Source organism: Ochlerotatus camptorhynchus, unplaced genomic scaffold (genome assembly GCF_037179485.1).
Source record: "Ochlerotatus camptorhynchus isolate MF236.1 unplaced genomic scaffold, CSIRO-AGI_Acam_v1.1 ptg000130l, whole genome shotgun sequence".
Lineage (NCBI taxonomy): Eukaryota > Metazoa > Arthropoda > Insecta > Diptera > Culicidae > Ochlerotatus > Ochlerotatus camptorhynchus.
In genome coordinates, this window is record NW_027040620.1 from 91,791 (window position 1) to 112,713 (window position 20,923).

At 40.8% G+C, this 20,923-nt stretch overlaps 1 protein-coding gene across 1 annotated transcript in view; it reads right to left on the reverse strand.

The window, feature by feature from the left end:
• Positions 1 to 20,923, reverse strand: part of Fur1 (Furin 1) — a 650,713-nt gene that overhangs the window by 66,750 nt on the left and 563,040 nt on the right. The window contains exons 5-10 of the mRNA XM_065220676.1: positions 8,321 to 8,802; positions 8,049 to 8,254; positions 7,719 to 7,905; positions 7,440 to 7,613; positions 7,252 to 7,370; positions 3,668 to 4,759 (exon numbers count right to left, since the gene is read on the reverse strand). Of these exons, the coding sequence (XP_065076748.1) occupies positions 3,668 to 4,759; positions 7,252 to 7,370; positions 7,440 to 7,613; positions 7,719 to 7,905; positions 8,049 to 8,254; positions 8,321 to 8,802 (2,260 nt within the window). The remainder of the gene's footprint in view (positions 1 to 3,667; positions 4,760 to 7,251; positions 7,371 to 7,439; positions 7,614 to 7,718; positions 7,906 to 8,048; positions 8,255 to 8,320; positions 8,803 to 20,923) is intronic.

The following is a 20,923-nucleotide window of genomic DNA, read 5'->3' on the forward strand; positions in this document are numbered from 1 at the left end:
GAACTGCCATCTGCCTCATCATTCACTGCCTCGTGAGAGTCTGAATGAGATTGAAAGGTAAACGAGTCACTGACAGCCGAGCACCCAGTCAGTAGCTCAGTCAACACGTTTATTTTGCCGTGATGGTACCCAATATTTGTTTTGAATGACTGAGCGTACATTTCCTATGGAAAAATGACTCAATTACAAGCGGTGTGCGTCGCCTGCTCGTGAGTGACTTAATGTTTTTGTTGGCTCTTTCATTGCCTCGTCCTTTACCGTTTGGTACAAACGGTCTGCACAGAGCAATGGATTGAATAGTGCAGTGCTCTATTACACTCAGCCTAGGCAGTCAATAATTTTACGCTCTGTTATTAGGCCAGGCCGAATTGTCACTAAGCTGAATGGTCATTAAGTCGAACGGTTATTAGGCCAAACGGTTACTAGGCCGAACGGTAACTAGGCCAAATGGTGATTAGGCCAATTTCCGAAAAAAAAATATTTCTTAACACTTGTGAAGAAAATTTTCTAGTTTGAAAAAGAGAATAACCAGAAATAGAAGGATAAATAAGGCTATTCTATTTTTAACTGAAAACGCCAACATTTACTCAACTCAAATTGCCACGTCTCGTGTCAAAAAAAAAACTACTTCAGGGTGTCTACTACCTGTAAAAACCTAGAAAACCGGTAATGGTCAGGAAATTTTATTTTCCTGGTAAAACCTGGGAGTTTCATCATTACTCAGATAATTTTCAATTTACTAAGGATTTTTTAAAGAACATAATACAATTTATTATGCACACATTTCATTTTTCTCTATATTTTCTTCCACTCATTGAACTTTTAATTTAACTTCAGTAACAACATAAATTTAAAAAAATCAGAGACTTGAATTGTTTTTTTTAATGATATATACAGTTTATCTCGAAATTGAGCGTACAGATGTCCTTAAATTTTAGAAAAAAAAAAACAAAACAAAACAATTACTATGGTAGCATCGCCTGCTTGAGTGAATCCTGACCTATCTCCTACCCAAATATCCTACTCCGTAGCATCTATAGGGGCGTCGGTGAGTCGCTGGCCTTCCGTTAGGTTGATGTTACATCAACAATATCCTTCCGTTCCCCGTAAAGGAGAAGATGGGCGTGGCCAGCAATGGTAATTGCCATGCCTTTCCTGTTCTGAATTCTGATTGGAGAGCTATTCATTCCCAAATAGTTTTCCTTAAGCAATTAGAATAAGAAAGTTAAAGTAGATACATGACAGTTGCCAGTATGCAACCTACGAATTACTCCGTTAAAACGCAACATATAAAAAAATCAGCGATGTGTTTGTTTTTCGTTTTTGAGATCTATATTTTTAATTTATCAAGTTTTGGGATTTCACTCAATACTCCTAGCGAAAAACTACCAATTTTAACGAAATTCGGAGAACCACTATATTGGTTTGCTTTGAAATGGCTGTATAAAGCTTGAGCCATTTAATAATATCTGGACGCACTGCTTATTTTATTGCAATGCTCCTAGCGGTCGAATCTGGAATGTTTTGACATCAGTTTGTTTTGATATGTTTCCTCTATCAGTGTTGAAAAATTCGTCACGATTCATTTTGTTTAAAATATACTTGATGGAAGCCGCGAATCGAAAATTAATTTAGGACACTCGCTTGGAAAGTGTGTGAAGTTGTTGAAATTAACTAAATCGACCGTGTGCAGCGTTCTCAAACGTTACCATGAGCGGCATACCATCGATCGGTTGGATCATAGCAAGCGTCGTATAGTGGAACTAAGAATGAGAAACCGCATATGAAGGTGCTGAGAACGGTTAGGGCAACTCCACGGCTGTCGGATTATTATATCGCCAAGAAATTCAATGCCAGCCATAGCATCGTCAGAAGGCTTTCGATCTTTTCGGACCAGTAAGCAACCAAACAGGATACTGAAGCAGCATATAGTGGCTAAAAGACGTGCCCGGAAGTTGTACAATGAGGTTCTTACAAAGTACGAAGGATGCATCCTCATGGACGTCGACCGCAGGTGAAGATGGATTATGGGCAGCTTCCCGAACAAAAGTTCTATAAAGCCACTGGTCGAAGTGATGTCCCTAGCAAGTTCAAATTCGTTTTTGCCGATAAATTTGCAAGAAAGCTTATGATCTGGCAAGGTAAAGTCTGGAACGCGCAAAAACGGGTCAACTTCAAATTGGTGTAAAAAAAACCTGAAATGCTGTGTTTGGAAGTTGAGTGTATATGCAATGGTTGCTATGATGAGTTTTCACCGTTTACTCTCCAGTTTTCAAAATAACGTCCAAGCAAGAGGAGCAGCGTGTCAAAATTTTGCTCGCGCAGCAAGAGAATCCGACGTTCTCATACGCCAAGTGGATGTGGCCAAATCGACCGTGACAAAAGAGTTCGGGGAGTGTTTGTCCACCGCCAGGAAGCCTGGAAGCGGCGGCAATCTTAATCCGGACGTGGCAGTGACGAGGAAGAAGGTGGCGGTGAAATATAAGCGGAATCCTAACCTCGCCATCCGGGACGTCGCTGGCAAGCTCAATGTCTCCCATACTACTGTGCAGCGGGCCAAGAAACGACCCGGGTTGTCGACGTTAAAGGTGAAGGTGGCGAAACAAAACACGTCGGCAAAACAGCGGCCCCGAAAGCTGTATACGAATCTGCTCACAAAGTTCGACTGTGTCGTCATGGACGACGAAACTTATGTGACGGCGGATTTCAAAACCAAACCAAACTATCGAAGTTCCCGAAAAAATATCTCGTCTAGCTGGCAGGCCATATGCACGTGTGGTCTAAAAAGCGGCATTTTAATTACTACGAGAACCATCAATCAAGAAATCTACGTCCAGGAGTGCCTGGAAAAGCGGCTGCTACCATTCCTAAACCAACATAATAGACCTGTGCTGTTCTGGCCGGACTTGGCGAGCTGCCACTATGGGAAAAAGGCAATCGAGTGGTACGATGCGAACAATGTGGTTGTGGTACCCAAAGACCACAACATTCCCAACAGCCCAGAACTCCGCGCTACCGAACGGTATTGGGCTTTGGTCAAACGGAATCTAAAAAAAACTAATAAATCCATGGAAAACGAGCAGCAGTTTAAATCTAACTGGCGTTCGGATTCCAAAATGTACAAGCAGGAGTGCCTGAAAAAACCGAGGGGAGCGACTCTATCTAAGATGCAGGAAACATTTCGCTTTGCTGTTATGATATGCGCTTAAGCATAGTAGATCGATAGAAGATAGATGAAGAATTTGGAGATTTCCTGCAAATCCTGCGTACATTAATCTTAGCGTGTTGATCAAATGGATTTCTGCGAACAAGGACATTCCCATTTGAGGTTAAATATATAATCGGTACAGTTGAAAACCGGAATAAACCACAAGCAACAATCGATTTTAATCTCGTTCTGTACGTTCAACATAGTGTCGGAAGTAGTGTCATTGTGAAATCACAGTGCACTACTTCCGAAACTATTTGAGTTGCAACAAGTTGAGTGAAGATAGAAAATAGCAAAACGAACCTATAACAATCATAAAATACTGAATTTCAGCAAACCAAAAACATCCAACGCAACGACCAAACGTTCTACGGAACAACAAAAAAAAAAACACAGGAATTTCAAGCCAAACAACAACAACGAGTCTCAATGGAATCAATCCCAGGAAGGCAGCAGTACCATTTCCACTCTTGGACCCGCTGGACACAAACTGCGAGCTCTGCGTTCGTCCGTAGAACGGTTGAACCGACTGCAGGCTGGAGGAAATCTTCCGCGGTCCAATCGCATCGATGATGTCCGTATCGGGAAAGAATATCTTCGTATTGGCCCGCGAGGGTTTCCCATTGGTAACGACGGAACTTGGATTCGACGAGGACGAGGACAAACTGCCACCATTAACGCCGCTTGATTGGGGTCGATCCAGATCGTCCCGGATCGAAGAGTACGGTTTCAGCTCCGGATAGAATTGCTGGATCTTTTCGTACTGTTGGAAAAGCATCGGGATACGGCCGTTGGTGGTGGAGAAGCGCTCGTTCAAGAGCGGACTCTGCGTGGTAAGGCTGGTGGTTCCGGTGCTACTGCTGGCGGTCACCGGCGACGACGGAAGGTTGGTAGTCGAGGTGCCGCTCGAGATCGGTTTGCGAGACGATGCCCTCGATGGGGTTTGCGAATTGCTATCCTTGACCTGTTTGGGAGCTTTGATGGCGACCTGCTTCTCGGAGATACTGGAGGACGCCGCGTTGAACTTTTCGTTGCGGTTGTAGTTGGAGTTTTGCGAAGTAGATGGCTTCGGCCTCGGGGTCTGGTTTTTTCTGTTTCCGCTGTTGTAATCGAACTTTTTACCGTATGAATTCACGAAGACGCTCAACGTAGTTTGACCGTTTGGTCGGGCTGTCGTGGTCTTGGAAGAATTTTTGTTGGATTTGTTTTTGTTCTTGTTCTTGCGAGAGGGTGTCGCTGCAGGTGGCGTCTGGTAGGCGGGGGTCATTCCGAACTGCGACGCCGCCGGTGTGTAGGTCGCATACTGTAGCTGTTGCTTGCGGTTCGGTTTGCCAAGGCTGCTGCTGCTGCCGCCAGCGCCACCGCCACCGGTTGAGTAGAAATTCTTCGAACTACCCACGGAGTAAGCACTGTAGCCGGACGCTGGAATGATGGGCGGCAGTGGGGGCGGAAGAGTGGACAGTACTCGTGGCACGTTGGGTGGATCGTTAGGATCCGGTGCACTGCTGGAACCGTACAGAATCAACGACCAACTGCGAATCAGCGAGTATCCTGCCGTTGGTTGATGTTGTCGTTTGCGATTAGTGGTGTTAGTAAATCCATTAGGCGAATGCATGCATGGAGATTAACAGGTGAGGAAATGAGAGTTAATTACAATGATACATATAGTGACACTAATTGCTGTGGATATCCTGTCAGTCCCTTCGGGGACTGCCGCCGGGTGGAAATGGACATGGGCCGGTGTTTTAGTGCATGGTGGTCGGTCGGTGGGTGGCATTTGATGTGGGTCGAGATAAATACAGTAAAATAATGATTGAAGAGGAAGCGTCAAAGCTTCTCCTGATTGTTTGTGTGTTTCCTGCAGTGTTGTCTCTGTTGATAATCATGGGAAAATTATCCGCTGAATGATTGATGACTGATTGTCGAAGCCAATGATAATTGAAGTGGGCAGTGCCATTTCCCCGCGCCCATAATTGTCGATATCAAATCAAATTAAAGTGGAACCGATTGAAGTGGTTTGCCGATTCAAGGATGTGGTGGTACTTCGACATAGAACAGCGTGCCGCTCTTGATGTTGAAAGCAGAATTACGCTCGTTATCGAGAGCAGATATTTAGTGTGTCCACTTTATGCCTCCTGAATTAGGGCAGTGGAGTGCAATTTTGTTATGTTGCTCTACAAGTAAGTCGATATAGCAGCGGTGGGAGCCATTCAAAGAGATAATTTATGGGACTGAATTTGAATAATCGCTCACTTGGAAAACGCAGTTTGAGGGCAATTATTAAATTTCAGATAGTTCTGAATATTAGGTAACTTTTTTGTAACATGACATCAACAAAATGACATACATAAAGCCATATGACCTTCGTAGAACCGATTCTGGATAGAGCTGGGACTTCAACTATCCGGATACTCCAGTTTTTTTTTCAATAAAACTACTTTCATACAAATTAAATATCGTTGAATTGATATTCAATATACAGAATTTCATGGTTTCTAGTGCTCAATATTGAAATAAACTAAATTGAGAAAACGTTGAGATGGTTATCAGGCGGATAGTAACTATCCGGATATCCGGATATTGAAATTTCAAATTTATTCTCCCTTTAACAGTTTTATTTTTACTGTTCTAAATATTTGTCAAAAAGTTGGTTTTTAGGTTAATAACCCAATAGAAAGCATCTGGAAAGCCTTTTGTATCCGAAAAAAACAACCTTCGAGACGTTAGTGTAAAAATCCACCAACACCACAGGCTTATTGAACCATCTTCATGACATCTTATGGGTCAACTTCGGAGATCAAAGGCATTTAGAGTTGGCTAGAGTGCCCTTAAGCTGGGTTTAGATATGGGAAGTCAATTGATCAACTCAGTTAAACTCATTTGGCTTGAAAAGTTGATTCCGGTTCAACTTTTTTCAATTCAAATCAACTCACTCGAATAGCAAGATTTAAGCTGGGTTTAGAATTGATCAAGTCAGTTGAATTCAACTGACTTGAACACTAATTGAACGTGTAAACCATGCCATTCAACTGACTTGATCAACTCACTTGAATTGAGTGCCAATTGAATTCAAGTGAGTTGATCAATTGACTTGCCTTGTCTAAACCAGCTTTAAAGCCGGTTTAGATGAGTCTATTCAGCGTTCAACTCACATGTACTGCGAAATGAACATCCAGAAAGCTCAATGATGACGGACTTGCTGTATTCGATGTCAAGCAGTGGCGTCCCGTAGCCTCACTTTTTACCTGTGCACCAACTTTCAAAACCAGATTTAATGCCATATTCATACTAGATACCTATCCACTGCAAGCAATATTTTGATAATTATTTTTAATATGTTGGTGCAGGTAGATTGAGGTTAAGGAAACGCCACTGACGTCAAGTAAATTGAACACCGACTAGTAAACTCGACTTAAGAAAATATTACACATTGGAATGACAGTACCACGTAAGGTACAATGCGTCTCCATCGTTACACTACTAGTCCCCCATCGCATCGATTCTCAACGTTGCCTCGCCGTGCGGTCAAGCACGCTCTACATCGCTTCTTTTGATGTGCCTTTCGGTCAGTGGGGGGTTCGCAAATCCCAGGTTGAAAATCGATGTTCTACCGTGACGATGAAGGCGGATGGCAATTTGCTTCAAGTAAAACTGCTGCTGCATGAACACTGTCGGTGCATTTCTTGATCTACAAATCGTCGTCGGCCAGTCAAACCACACAGGAAATAACCACCATCTTCCAAAGACAGGGACACGGAAATACACACATCAAAAACCACAAGTTCTCGTGTTGCCGTACGACGAAAGCAATTAGTTTGTGTCATCCCCCGTCGAGTTCCACACACCCATACACAAACAACACAACACATGTTTTTAGCTTTCTCGCTTAACCATCAAAGCGATATCACAGGGACGACGAACACCACCTCCGACCACCACCGCCAAGCATCCACCCATCGACCGATTGGGTAAGATCCGATGCAGCTGACCCACTACCCCTCCCCCACAAATAGTAGATAGTGCTAGTGCTATATCAATCTCACCTAATAGACGACCTTCGTTGTGGATCTCCAGCTGCCAGGTCCCGTGCGGCGCTTCGCCCCACGTGTGCACCGACATGAAAGGCCATTGATTGAAACCGGAACGAGATAAATCGTTAGATCTGGCAACGAGACAGAGAGAGAGAGAGTTAGGCTAGGGAACGAACGAGGCAAACATTTTCGCATCTCACCTAGGTGTCAGCAGTGTGACCCGGGTACCGGACGGAGAGGTCAGGAATATTTGAATATCGCCACGCCGTTGGGAGGTCAGCGTGATTTTGGCTTGTACGTGCTCCAGATAGTTGACGCCCTTGCAGTGTGCCACCATCAGCTGTAGGGTGACTTTGGTGCGCGGTGGAATTTGCCTGTTTGTGAGAGAGTGAGACGAAGACGGACAGTGAAGAGTTAATATTATACATGAATGATGCTCTAGCGTGGCAAGAACAAAAAAAAAAAACCATGCGACGTACTTGTCCAGATGGGGTGCGTTGATTTCGCAGATTTGCTGCTCCGGGACGGTTCGCCACGTACGTGCCAGTTTGACCATCGCAGCGGCATCCATCAGGCCGTAGCCAAACGAGTGCGACACCCGCCGACCGACACCGTTTTTTGACCACGTTGGATCCTTCAGATTGCCCGGTTTCGCCGTACGAACAACTGGAAGATTACACATAAAAAGAATAAACGAATGCGGATCAAATTTGGTTCGAACCAACGAGCTGTGAAACAGCCTTTGCTTCTGATGAAATGGTGTGCGATTTTAATTTTGGAATGGGAAATGTGACCGCGGGTTTGCTTACCGATGTGCTGCAGATCTCGCCATGTCAGGTTAGGATTTGCCTCCAGGACTAGAGCGGCTATGCCGGCTGCCAATGGAGCCGAAGCAGACGTTCCCGTGTGGGACGTCGTACAGGAGTGATGTAAATCCGTTGTGATCACCTGTTTTTCGTTGGTATTCCCGCTGCTATAAGTGGTCGCCAGAGTGGAGCTGCACATTTCCGAGAACCTGCACACGAAGGAAATCGAGAATTAGCATAGCCATCTTCATTCGCCATGTTCTAAAGCCCCTTACCAAGGCACCAATCCCTCCTGTGAGGCACTCGATATCGACAGGGTCCAAATGGAATTTGTGTACCCATCACAGTTGCAGTTATCGTGCTCCCGGCCACCGTTGCCCGAGGCCCAAATAAAAATCGACCCCTTGCCACCGCGTCCCTTCCGGACACCTTCGATGAAAGCCCGCGTTGCCATATCACCCGGTCCGTCGACGGTTTTCCCATCATCGTCCGGTCCCCACGAGGCACTGTAGATGTCGATATGTTGCGAATTCAGTCCCAGCGATTTCGCTTCCACCACATCGGTGACGTCGCCGTCGAGCATCCGGACCCCGCCGACCCGAGCGCCGTACGCGATGCCTACGGCGCACTTGGAATTGTTGGCCGTGGCGGCGACCTCACCGGCACACCGGGTCCCGTGCCGGTTCGAGTCCGTCAGGTCGTAGTGCGGCATGGGATCGCCGTCGTTTCCGTTCACGTCGTACGATGCCTTTGGGTCCTGCGGGAGAGTGGAAATAGAGTGCCTATCAGTAATCGATTTATAGAAGTTTTGGGATATGGATTTGAATGGCTCAAGTTGAGCCATTCCATGTTATTTAAAGTACGATGCGTCTCCATGAGAATCGTTTGGAGTAGAAACTGTTGAAAGTTTTGTATTTACTCCTTTTTTGTCGGGGCAAATAATACACACAGGCCTTTTAATCATGTTTCATTTTACATAGGGCATAACGCTACTTCGTCATATTGGGCTCATTTCACGCATGTATGCGTCAAAAATAATTGAGACAAACAGCGACATCCAATGCTCATGACTTGATGCTTGCAAGTTAAATTGCGATTGGTTTGAAATTAATTTTACTAGGCGTCGCAAGACCGACGCCGATGTGAAACGGCGTATGACGGTAAAAATGCGTTTTTAGACACTTTCCTACCATGTATCAGTCTATATTTAATATATGAATACTGAATTAGCATTGGCGAGGCTAATGGGAATGCCGATAAATGTCTCGCTATCCGAGGATTGACATTAAACCCAAAAAAGGAAGCCATGCTCGTAGGAATCCTAGTTGAATCCTCGTTAAAAATAAGTGTATTGTGGCCCATCGGATCCATTATCTGGAACATCCGGGGTAGACCATCGACTGAAATCGAGAAAAATAGTCACAGATTATGATGCATATCAACCTAACGTAAATTGATGAGTCGCATGCTCAGTTTTACAAAAAAAAAGTCGATTGTGGCCACCGAAACCAGTATCCGGAACATCCAGGTGAGGTCACAAGCCGCGCAGAACCAAAAAAAGGGACAATATTTACAAAATATGAGTCATATGCAGGCATGGAAAATCATTTGCATTCATTTCGTGCATTCATTTACATTCATTTGCCCCTAACTTTTCTCATCAACAGAATTCCGGAGCTTTCGTAGGTTGTGTTATCAGCTACAACTTTTGTTAATAACTCAAATCCGTATCTCTTATGTATAACGAACCAGAGCGAACAGAAGCCACTACTGTTTTTCAGTAAATGTATTTTACATTCACTGAAAAACAGTAATAAGTCCTGCCCGCTCTTATTCGTGATGCATAAGAGATACAGATTTGAGTTACAGGCAAAAGTTTTAGCTTATAACTAAACCTATAAAAGTTCTATACAGCATTTTGCGGGATTCTGTTGATGAAAAAAGTTAGAGGCAGGTTTATGAGGGTTCTGTAGACCATGATTTAGACTTGTAGAAAGCTATAAAGCCTCGATAAACCTTGCAATGTTGCTTGGGGTGTAGAGAAAGTTTTAAATTCAAGTTAATTTCACTCATACACACTAGACGTAAAACTCACAGTTACTGTTTGAATATTTTATGTTTATTTTAATTGTTTAACAACGTTTTCACAAGTAAATCATGGACCCAACTTTAGGGACACATTTCTTTTCTATGTTCCTAACTTTGGCCCATGAAATTCATTTGACAGCATATAGCAATAAGAGTAACGTCAACAATGTGGTTTGCATTTGGATGATAAGGAACGAACAGGAAGGGAGATTTTTTCTGCCAAATCTGTATAATGAACATCACAATGTTTTGATTTAGATATTCTGCGGTCGAAAAACGATAAGCGAAATTTTTAATTTTTAATTTTTAAATTGAGTGATTTAATGTAGTTTTCGTAAAATTTTCTCTAAGAAATGTTTTGAGGAATGAAGAGCATTAAGTTAACAGTGATAGTGATAAAAAAAAATACATCAGAAAACGTTACCAAGAGCGTTTTTTTGAGGATCAAACAAGATAGGACGAAGTTGCATCCATAAATAGACCCAATTTGGGGACAATAGACCCATATTACATACATTTCCCTCGTGAGTTATTGTCTTAAAAAAAGTAAGTTTTTCAACTTTTCGTGGTTTCTGATAGCAAACGACATGATAAGCATATCTAAGCATACCATTTAGCAGTAGAATATCGTTTGCAGGTAAATTCATTGATGAGTTATGATTAAAAACGTAATCGATGGCTGCATATTAGACCGAGGTTAGGGACGTATACCCTATCTAATGGATTTTATAGAAATTATAAAAATAACGCAGTTGAAAATGAAAATGAAAATGTGTGTTAATTTCCTTATATTTCCGTTATAAACGACAGTTAAAATATTTTGATATTATAAAGATAGAGTATATAGAAAAAAAAGCCCAGCTGTACCTATCGAGAACGGCACAACCAGTCTGATACCATATTGTGCTTTCATTATGCAGCCAAGACTTTTAAATGAAAGCAACTTAACTTCAAGTTCTGCTGTTAACGTCTTGTTGAAAGTTTAATTTAAGTTCATCATTCGTTGAACTAACAATTATTGTCAATTCGTTTTGTTTAACATTCGTTTTGTTGTTCGCTGTATTCCCGGTTCAAATCAAAGAAATTTCCCGGTTGTTAATATTCAACAAAAAACGAAATTGTACGCATTTTTCAAAACATGGCCAACTGTAAAACTTCGGAGGTTATTTGTTGTAAAAATAAAAGCAAAATTACAGAAAGTATTGTCTAAAGCTAAAGAAAAAAACCAACTAAAATTCTACCACTTTTTATGCTCGATACATCTTATGATTTCAAAGCCCTAGCATTTATTGAGTAACAGAGATTAACGTCACTAGGCCAAATGCTATCTGGATGAGAAGGTTATTTATAGGACAGAATTATGAAGAAAATTTGATTGAAAAAAATTAGAATAAAATGAACTTGATACAAATGAGAATTAGAGCAAATTGTTAGGGATATCGGAAAAAGAAAATGTGTCTTCACTCCGTTGTCTACACTAACATAAATATAAACCTTACAGCACTCGCGCTGATATACAAAGTTAAACACGAAAAAAATATGTAAAACCTACTGACGTTGGAACTCGCTCAACGTGAAAGTAAACATGGTTCTTGAAATTTAATACCCACGTCCAATTGACCAATACTTGAAAAAAAAAAAATACTGAAAGGTTATTTACTAAAAGGATAAAAAATTGATTTAAAAAAACTACAAGGGACAGCCCTATGGGGTTGCACGCAATGGTGACGTAGGACTTCTTCTTTCTCTTATTCACATTTCAAGCTTTTTGTTAGCGTATTTTAGCTTATTGCGTGCTTTCAACTTAGTGTTCTAAATGCACTTCCACAGTTATTAATTGAGAGATTTCGATTCCAATACCAATGCATGCATTTGTATATTGTGTGGTAAGTACAGTGATACTCTATGCCCAGGGAAGTCGATAAAATTTCCAACCCGACGAATTCCCTCGATTGGACCGGGAATCGAACCCGCCGCCCACGTAATAAATCTTATTTGTTAACTGCAGCAAAAGCTTGTGTTTTGTGTAGGAATTGCACATTCGTGCAATTTTCAATAGTCACGTTTTGAAAAATGATAAAGTCTTAACTTTAACAGATGCGTAGAAATATTTCTGATCGATTGGTGATAAAATTATTGGAATTGGTCCAGGGTCAGCTGAGTTATTAACGTTCAAAATCTTTCATAATTTTGTTACATGTTCCATTTCGGGTTTTCACAAAGTGTACCCCGATATAGAAATCACAGACGTAGTCCTACGTCAGAATTCTTAAGATTCTGGGGCTTTGAAATTTATGTAGAGTCTGAAACTAGAACTTTTCTTCAAAATTTAAAATTAATAACAATCTTCGTGATGCAAAATTTGGAGAAAAAATAGTTAAAATGTGAGATTTAGAATTTTTTCAATACAACAGATTTGAAAAAAATATCATATTTATTGAATAGTCGTTAAGTTATAACTGTCAAGGCTCTGAGATTTGGGGTTATAACATTAGAGCATTTTAAGGGTTATAACAAATTACAGGACAATCGATAGAATCTTGAGGAAAAACCCTGGAATTTTTAGTAAAATAGTATTCAAAGTGTTGATTTCAAACAAATATTGAAGAGGATTCCCACATAGTTTTTGAAGGAGAAGTTCTGAGCAGAATTCCAGAATTATTTTGGCATGAAATTCTTAGAAATTTTTAGAAGAATTTGGAGGGATTTCTGTGGAAAAGATTGCAAGTTCTAAATTAAATTCTAAGGTAATTTTTAAAGACTTCAAAAGAAGCTGTGAAAAAAAAATTCTTTAAAGAAAATTCCTAAGTGATTTGTATGAGGATCGTGTGAAAAAAGAAGAATTCCAAGATAATTATGGTGAGAATTCAACAAGACACAGAGTTCTAAGAGTTCTGGCGATAGTTAAAACCCTAGTGCGAAAGATTCATCACAGAGCTCCAGCTTGTATTGCTAATAATTAGAAATACATTCTTTAAAATGCTCCAAGGGGTTTCTAAATAAAATTTCGAAAGATTTATGCTGTTATAATTATTACGCGGAGCGTTTTCTGGGTAATTTCAGAAGAAGTCCATGATAATTCAGAGCAGAATTCCAAGTTAATTCTGGAATTCATATCATGACAATTTTGAATAAAAGAAAAGAATAGTTCAGTTTCAGTTTTTTTTTTTATAAATATGTGTTTCTTAAGTCCAGCATCTTCAATGTTTTGTTGTAAGGACCATGCACTTTACATCTGAAATTGAAACGACAAAAATCAATTTGAAATATTACTGAGTGATTAAATTCTAAAAACAATAAGACGGGAATCTGAAGAAAATTATGCAGCAAATAGAGAAAGATATTCATTTGGTAAAGAATCACTCTGTTTTAATGGTTTATTCTGTAATTCTGATTTAAAAATTTATTCCTATGGTCTGGTTAATTTATTTTTCCCGGTTCTTTCATCGAATTCCCGGGCTTATCTCGGTTACTTTTCAATTTCCCGGATATTTCCCGGTATTCCCGGTTTTCCCGGTTCGCTGAACACCCTGAGCGTGAGAAGCATGGATGCTAGCAATTTAAACCAGGCCCGTATCCAGTTAAATATTATAAATGCAAAATCAGTAATCTAATTGAATTCATTGAAACCAGGATCAGTTTTCCGTTTGATTCAACAATGTAAAATTTTGATCTATTTTTTGCTGTGTTAACTGGAGTATTCAAAATAAGTTACATCGTAACAGCAAATTTTGATTTCAATTTGATCTCCAGCTGTGCTCGGGAACGCCCTCAGTGGCAAGCGCTGCACGACCCCACTGCATATCTAGGTAGTAGAATGCAGTTTTCGCGTTTCTCCGGACACGAACAACCTGAGGATCAATCAGGATTTCACCTGTCAGGAGCTTCAGTTCGCGCTTAGTAGAAGCAATCGGAAATCAGCCGGCCTAGAACTCTTCAACCAGCTTTGGCGGACAGACTCGTATCCATTGGAGGGAGAGCTTGGTTGTTCCCATCCCAAAGTCCCCCGACACGGGACGCTCACCCCAGCACATTGCGCTCACCTGCTGTATGGCGCAAAGGTGTTCGAGTGGATGGTCAACCGACGCCTGAAGTAGTTTCTCGAGGCTGGTGGCCTTCTTGACCTTCGGCAACACCCATTTCGGCAAAGCTACGGTTCATCCACGTATTTTGCGACGCTAGGAGAGCTCCTCAAGGACGCCAAGCATAACGGTCTCCATACGGAGTTGGTTTCCCTGGACATTGCGAAAGCTTTCAACCGTACATGGACGCCGTCGGTACTGAAGCAACTTCCGAGTCTCGGTAGGTAATACCAAATCCCGCACTTTCTACGAGAAAACTGGCGTTCCTCAAGGTTCAATGATCGCTGTCACCTTGTTCCTGGTAGCCATGAATAGTGTCTTCGAGCGGTTACCAGCGAACAGCTACACCTTCGTGTACGCAGACGACGTGCTAATCGTAGCCACAGGTCAGACTCCGGGACGCACGAGGATCAGGGGTTTCCGCCGTGGCCAGATGGGCCGCTTCGAAAGGCTTTCAGCTGTCTGCTGGAAAGAGCGCTAGTTGCCACGTTTGCCAGTACCTAAATGCGTATTTCCTGCTAAATTTCAATTCTGAACTACTTACAGTGGAGCGAGCCATTGCCCTGAAGGATACCCCTATGAGTGGGGAAAAGAGCTTTGCCTCTATCCACGAAATGTTTGCAACAAGGAGTTGACTATCGCACTCTCCCTACCTATATCGTCTTTTTATCTAAAATATTTTGGATTATCCTTAAAATTCGATTCCTAAGGGACGTTTCACAAATTGAAATTAACCTCAGGATCGTTTAGGAATTCTACTCCGAGTGGACTTCCTGTTCTCCTCAGAATTCATTTGGAACTGTACTCAGGGTGGCCGGCCACTGAATTAAAGAAATTAATTTCCGGGTTTCATATAAACGGCTAATTATGTCTGAAAAGATTGATTGCAGCAATTAAAGTCACTGGAAAAAAGTCACGGCATGAAATTTAAAAATGCAACAAACTGTAAAAACGGTTCCAGAGCTTCCATCTCAATTGTGAAACAAAATAAGTTTTCGGAATATTTAAAATTAAGTAGAGTCGAAGATTGCCACAAAATGTCAAATTATGTTCCATAAGTTCCATAAGATGTTACATATTAGAATTTAAAAATTTGAAATGTTTTTAAAAGTCTCAGAATGTTGAAATCTTTCCAAGTTACATGTAATTTTTTTTCTAGAGCACTATGCCAAACGCTACTGGACTGAATGTTATTAAGTGCTAATCTGAACTTAGAATTTCTAGTGCAAAACAATGCAATGAAATTAACGGAATGACATTTGAAATCTCGCATTAAGTTAGTTTTCACATTATTGGGCTTATAGAGACTTAAGGACATCGAAAAATGTAAAATTTCAAATATGGCGGAATTTTCACCTCATTAAAAAAATATGACTCTTGGACTTGAACAACATTTTAAGATTCTAACTTTTTGAAGAATTTTCTAGATTATTTTTTTTATGAGAATGCCAAATGAGCGTTGAGGAGAATTGTGGAGGAGTTATTCTAAAGCATTCCCAAGGAATTTAACTAGAAGTTCTATGTATGTAATTTTGAGTAATAGTAATAGTAAGAAGAACTAAATATGAATTCCAAGGTAGTTCTGGAGAGACTATAATGGAAAATTTAATAGAATTGTAGGGAATTCTAAAACAAATCTGAAGGCATTTCAGCATTCAAAGGTAATTCGGAGGAGCAGTCAAAGTGAATCAACCCTACGGCAAGGAGAATTTCAAGATGATTCGAAGACAAATCCAAATGATTATCTTAAGGGAATTTTGAGAAAAATTTCCAATTTATTCTGAGGAAAGATCCCATGGAATTGTGAGGTTCTTTGGGAAGAACACTTTCTTAATTTTAGAGGACATGCCAGGATATTTCTGATATATATTTCAAGAGATTTACTTTTTATTTTTTGCTAATTGATTTATTTGCACAGGCTTAATTGAATAAACTTTACAGAGCCAAGTTATCATTTGCATTATACATAATTAATGTATCAAATCTAGAGTTAAAGGAATTGAACCTTTTTTTTTTTTCCTTTATTATAGAGATTTTTAGCCATAGGCTAGTTCATCTCTTAAAAAGGAATTGAACCGAATACTCGCGCCCATCTCAAAGTTAGTGGAGATTTACAGTTTTATCGATGGAGAGAGGGAGACTTTCAGAGATTTGAATTGATAATTATGGAGAGAATTTTAAGCATATTATCCCGAAAGTTATTAAAGACACGAATGACCCAAGAGTGTTAAAGTGACTATAATAAAAAAAAAAAAAAATTAAAGACACGAAGATAATTATTTGTTTATTTGTATATTGAAAAGTTCACCTGACAATTATTGTCTAAATGAATAAAACTTAAACTTAAAAGTTACGGTCAACGGTACGGAAACGGCCAAGTAAAGGGCGTCCACGATGAAATTGCCACACTATGAAATTGCTCTAACTTTTTAACCGTTGGGTAGAATTTAATGAAAATTTGGGTGGATTTAGTTCATAGTGCATTATTTACATCCTGCAAGTTTTAACACAGCTCGTGCGTGATAAAATCTTGCGCATTCATCACGAGAACAAGGATCTCTCGCATCGTTCCATCGCTAAAACGTTGGGAATCGCGAATTCCACGGTGTCGCGAGTGATTAAGCGGTTCGAGGAACGGTTGACCACCGATCGGAAGCCCAGAAGTGAAGGAAAAAGTATTCCGTACAACACCAAAAATCACAACCGCGTAGTTGGGGCCTTCAACTGAAATCCGAACGCCTCCGTTAGGGATGTGGCTAAGAAGCTGCACCTAAGCCGAAGTTTTGTCCAGAAGGCCAAAACTAAGGCTGGGCTTCGAACGTTCAAGGTACAAAAGGCCCCTAATCGCGACGAGAAGCAGAACAAGTCCGCCAAAACCCGTGCCAGGAAGTTGTACCTCAACATGCTGACGAAAGTTGAATGCTGCATCATGGACGACGAAACATATGTGAAGGCCGACTTCAAACAGATCCCCGGCAACCTGTTTTTCACGGCCAAGGATAAGTTCAGCGTTCCGGAGCATGTCCGCACTCAGAAGATGTCCAAATTTGCGAAGAAATTCCTGGTTTGGCAAGCCATCTGCACGTGCGGGAAGCGGAGTGCACCTTTCGTGACCCAGGACACGATAAACGGACAGGTGTACATAAAAGAGTGCCTCCAGAAGCGGCTGCTTCCTCTCCCACAACGTCCCAACAATCTTCTGGCCGGATTTGGCCTCATGCCACTACTCCAAGGACGTGCTGAAGTGGTATGCGGACAATAAGGTCAATTTCGTGCCGAAAATGTTCAACCCTCCCAACACTCCGGAGCTCCGCCCCATCGAGAAGTACTGGGCGATTATGAAGCAGCACCTTCTTAAACGACCTAAGGTAGTGAAGACAGTCGAGGAACTGAAGAAAGTATGGGTTTACATGCAAAAAACGGTTGATTCACAGGTTGTGCAGAATCTTATGGCCGGGGTTAAGGCCAAGGTGCGGGCATTTGCGTATGGACTGTAAATAAAATACGAGTAAAATGGTAAAATTAAGTTTAATAGTTATTTCTCAATCCCTGAAAATTTGATGGCAATCGGATGAAAACTCGAATTTTGCGAATCAATTTTGTGTGTGGCAATTTCATCGTGGACACCCTTTAACCGATGACGAAACACGTTAGCTGATACATTGAAAAACAGCAAGTCGCGTTGACGAAGAGGCTTCTTAGGGGAATACATATTTCTAGCGAACATAGCTTGAGCGACCGTCCGTCTCACCTCTAATGGTTCGATTCCCAGGAGACGGCAACGCTCCTCGTACGGTGGCAAGTTCGTTGGGTCACGCCAGTTGAGGAAAAGAAGATCATATCTCACAAACTTGCGTTGAACGGATTCAATTCTAGTGATCCAGCTAGCATTGAAAGGGCACCAAACAACTATACTTGACTCCAATAAGGATCGCACAAGCAAGCAATAGAGTGACCTGAGGCATAGCGGGTCACGGAACTCGTCGGCAATTTGGAAAATAAAGCCCAATTGTCGATTAGCTCTGGAGATGATGTCATTGTAGTGGATTCTGAAAGTGAGTATGCAGTCCAAGGTAACACCGAGATTCTTTATGTGCTCTACCCGAGCAAGACAGCGTCCGTAGAGCACATAGTCAAACATAATTGGTTCGATTTCTCGGTGATTGGAAGGAAATAATGTTACATTTTTCGATGCTTAGACTCATCAAATTTCTTGAGCACCAGTCAGCAAAAATACCTAACATATTCTGGAGATCCCAACAGTCCGAGAGACTTGTAATAATTTTGTAGATTTTCGTACCGTCTGCATAGAAAACGCGGCATCCTGATGGTATCAGAAAGGCGACGTCGTTTAAAAAGATCGAAAACAGTAGCGGTTCTAGGTTACTGCAAGTTTAATCAAGGTTTTAAAGCATTCTACAAGTCTAATTCATGGTGTACAGCACCCTCATAAAACTTAAATTGTTACTTGGGTTCTTTTAATGTAGTAATGAAATTGGGTTGTTAGCGGAATGCTTTAATAAAACAGCAAAAAAGGTTATCTTCCATTTAATTCCACTTAATTAATTTTGGTATCCATGACAGATACGTATTTCGACTACAATGTGCAGTCTTCATCAGTGCCATTCCCACTAAAGAACTTATCAAAATCTAACCCCCTTTATACCTAGGGGATGAGTACTTAAGGGGGTTAGATTTTGATAAGTTCTTTAGTGGGAATGGCACTGATGAAGACTGCACATTGTAGTCGAAATACGTATCTGTCATGGATACCAAAATTAATTAAGTGGAATTAAATGGAAGATAACCTTTTTTGCTGTTTTATTAAAGCATTCCGCTAACAACCCAATTTCATTACTTCATTATGATGGCTACCAAGCCTTAGGGATTTTCCTTATTAGAGAGTTGAATAGATTTTTCTCCTTTAGCTTACTTAAATCTTTGGTTTTAATTAGTTAGGTAGGTTCCGATTCAACACATTGTAGTTTCATTTATATACCTGTGATCTTGACTTTTATACCTAGGGGATGAGTACTTAAGGGGGTTAGATTTTGATAAGTTCTTTAGTGGGAATGGCACTGATGAAGACTGCACATTGTAGTCGAAATACGTATCTGTCATGGATACCAAAATTAATTAAGTGGAATTAAATGGAAGATAACCTTTTTTGCTGTTCTTTTAATGGCCTACGCATAGGAATGGCAAATATGCAGCTATAAAAGTAAGTTGTCCAAATTTTGTTTCAACAGAAACTCCTAAAGTTTCAAAAACTTTGGTTTCAAATGAAGAAAGAATTTTCTGTTTGATTCGTCTATGAACAATGATGGCAACGCCACCACAGGCTCCATCAAGACGATCATTTCTATAAAGGAAATAATTTGCGTCCCTCTTAACCTTATGGTCAGGTTTAAGGAACGTTTCAGTTATAACGGCGATATGCACGTTATGAATTCTCAAAAAGTTAAATAGCTCGCCTTCATTATCTTTAAGAGATCGAGCATTCCAATGCAAAATATTTAATGATTTAAAGCCTATTACTGAATTTCAAAGTCATGACGATATTGTTCGCAAGTTTTACTCCAGTTTGAATAGCATCAAACATGGAGTTAGTTTTCAGCATATCAGTAATCATGTCAATTAATGATTTCTGTAAAAATTCCATTTTAGGAGCTAGTATTTTGATTTCTACCCGATGCAAAAGCAATTGTTAGCAGCAGGTATATATGAATAATTTGAAGCAGGGGAGCTATTTGTACCTACGCGTATGAATGTATAATTTGTTCTTCGCTGACCGTTGTTAACAGCAGACAAATTAGTACCTGGCCGGGAACGTGGAGCGTTTCCTACCTGTCACTTAGACCGAGATTGTAGGATCGCTTTGCGAGTCTAACATTCCCGAAAATTGGATTTGTGGTTTTCACCACAATTTGAACATTTCAATTTCTTAGGATCTTCCTTCACGTGAGAGTAATCACAACAATTTATGTATTTAGCTGGCATGAAGCAATTTTGACCTGACCCATCCCTGGCACTTACGACACTGGATGAGATGTTGGAAATTCCCTCCAGTCTTCCTGAAGTGTTCCAACTTCACTCGGACATGGAGAATAAAGCTAGCTTTTTATGATGCCACTAGACTTGAAAGGAACTAAATAAAAATCATTAGAAATCCCGTTGCGCGAATCGCCAGGACGGGATTTCAGTTTCATTTTGATTGCTTGGAGTGGCACAACTCCAAGTAATTTTGCCAGTTCATCTTTGATTTGATCCAGGGATTCATCACTGGGCAGACCTTTGAAGGCAACCTAGAACAGACGTTCAGTTTTGATGTCGTAAGTAATTAAAATTGAGCTGCTTCTCAGTAAGACGTTTGAATCCGTTCAAGGTTTCAGCCAATTCACCCCGACGGCCGATTTGAAGTGAAAACATGTATTTAACGAAGTTCAAAAGTTCCGTGCGAAGAGCATAGAAATCGGAAGTGATTATCGTAATAGGGGGGGGGGCTTCTTGGCATCAAGCCGGGAAAGTTTCAGGGCTGGTAGCTAAATAGTGACTTTTTGTAAAAATAGTGACTAAAAAGTGACCCTGAATTGAATTAAAGTAAATTCTATTGAAAACTCTTAGGAAATTCTAAGGAGCACAACTCCTGTGAACTTGAAAAGAAAATTCCAAGGGCATTCTAAGGATAATTTCATAAAGTTTGTGGGA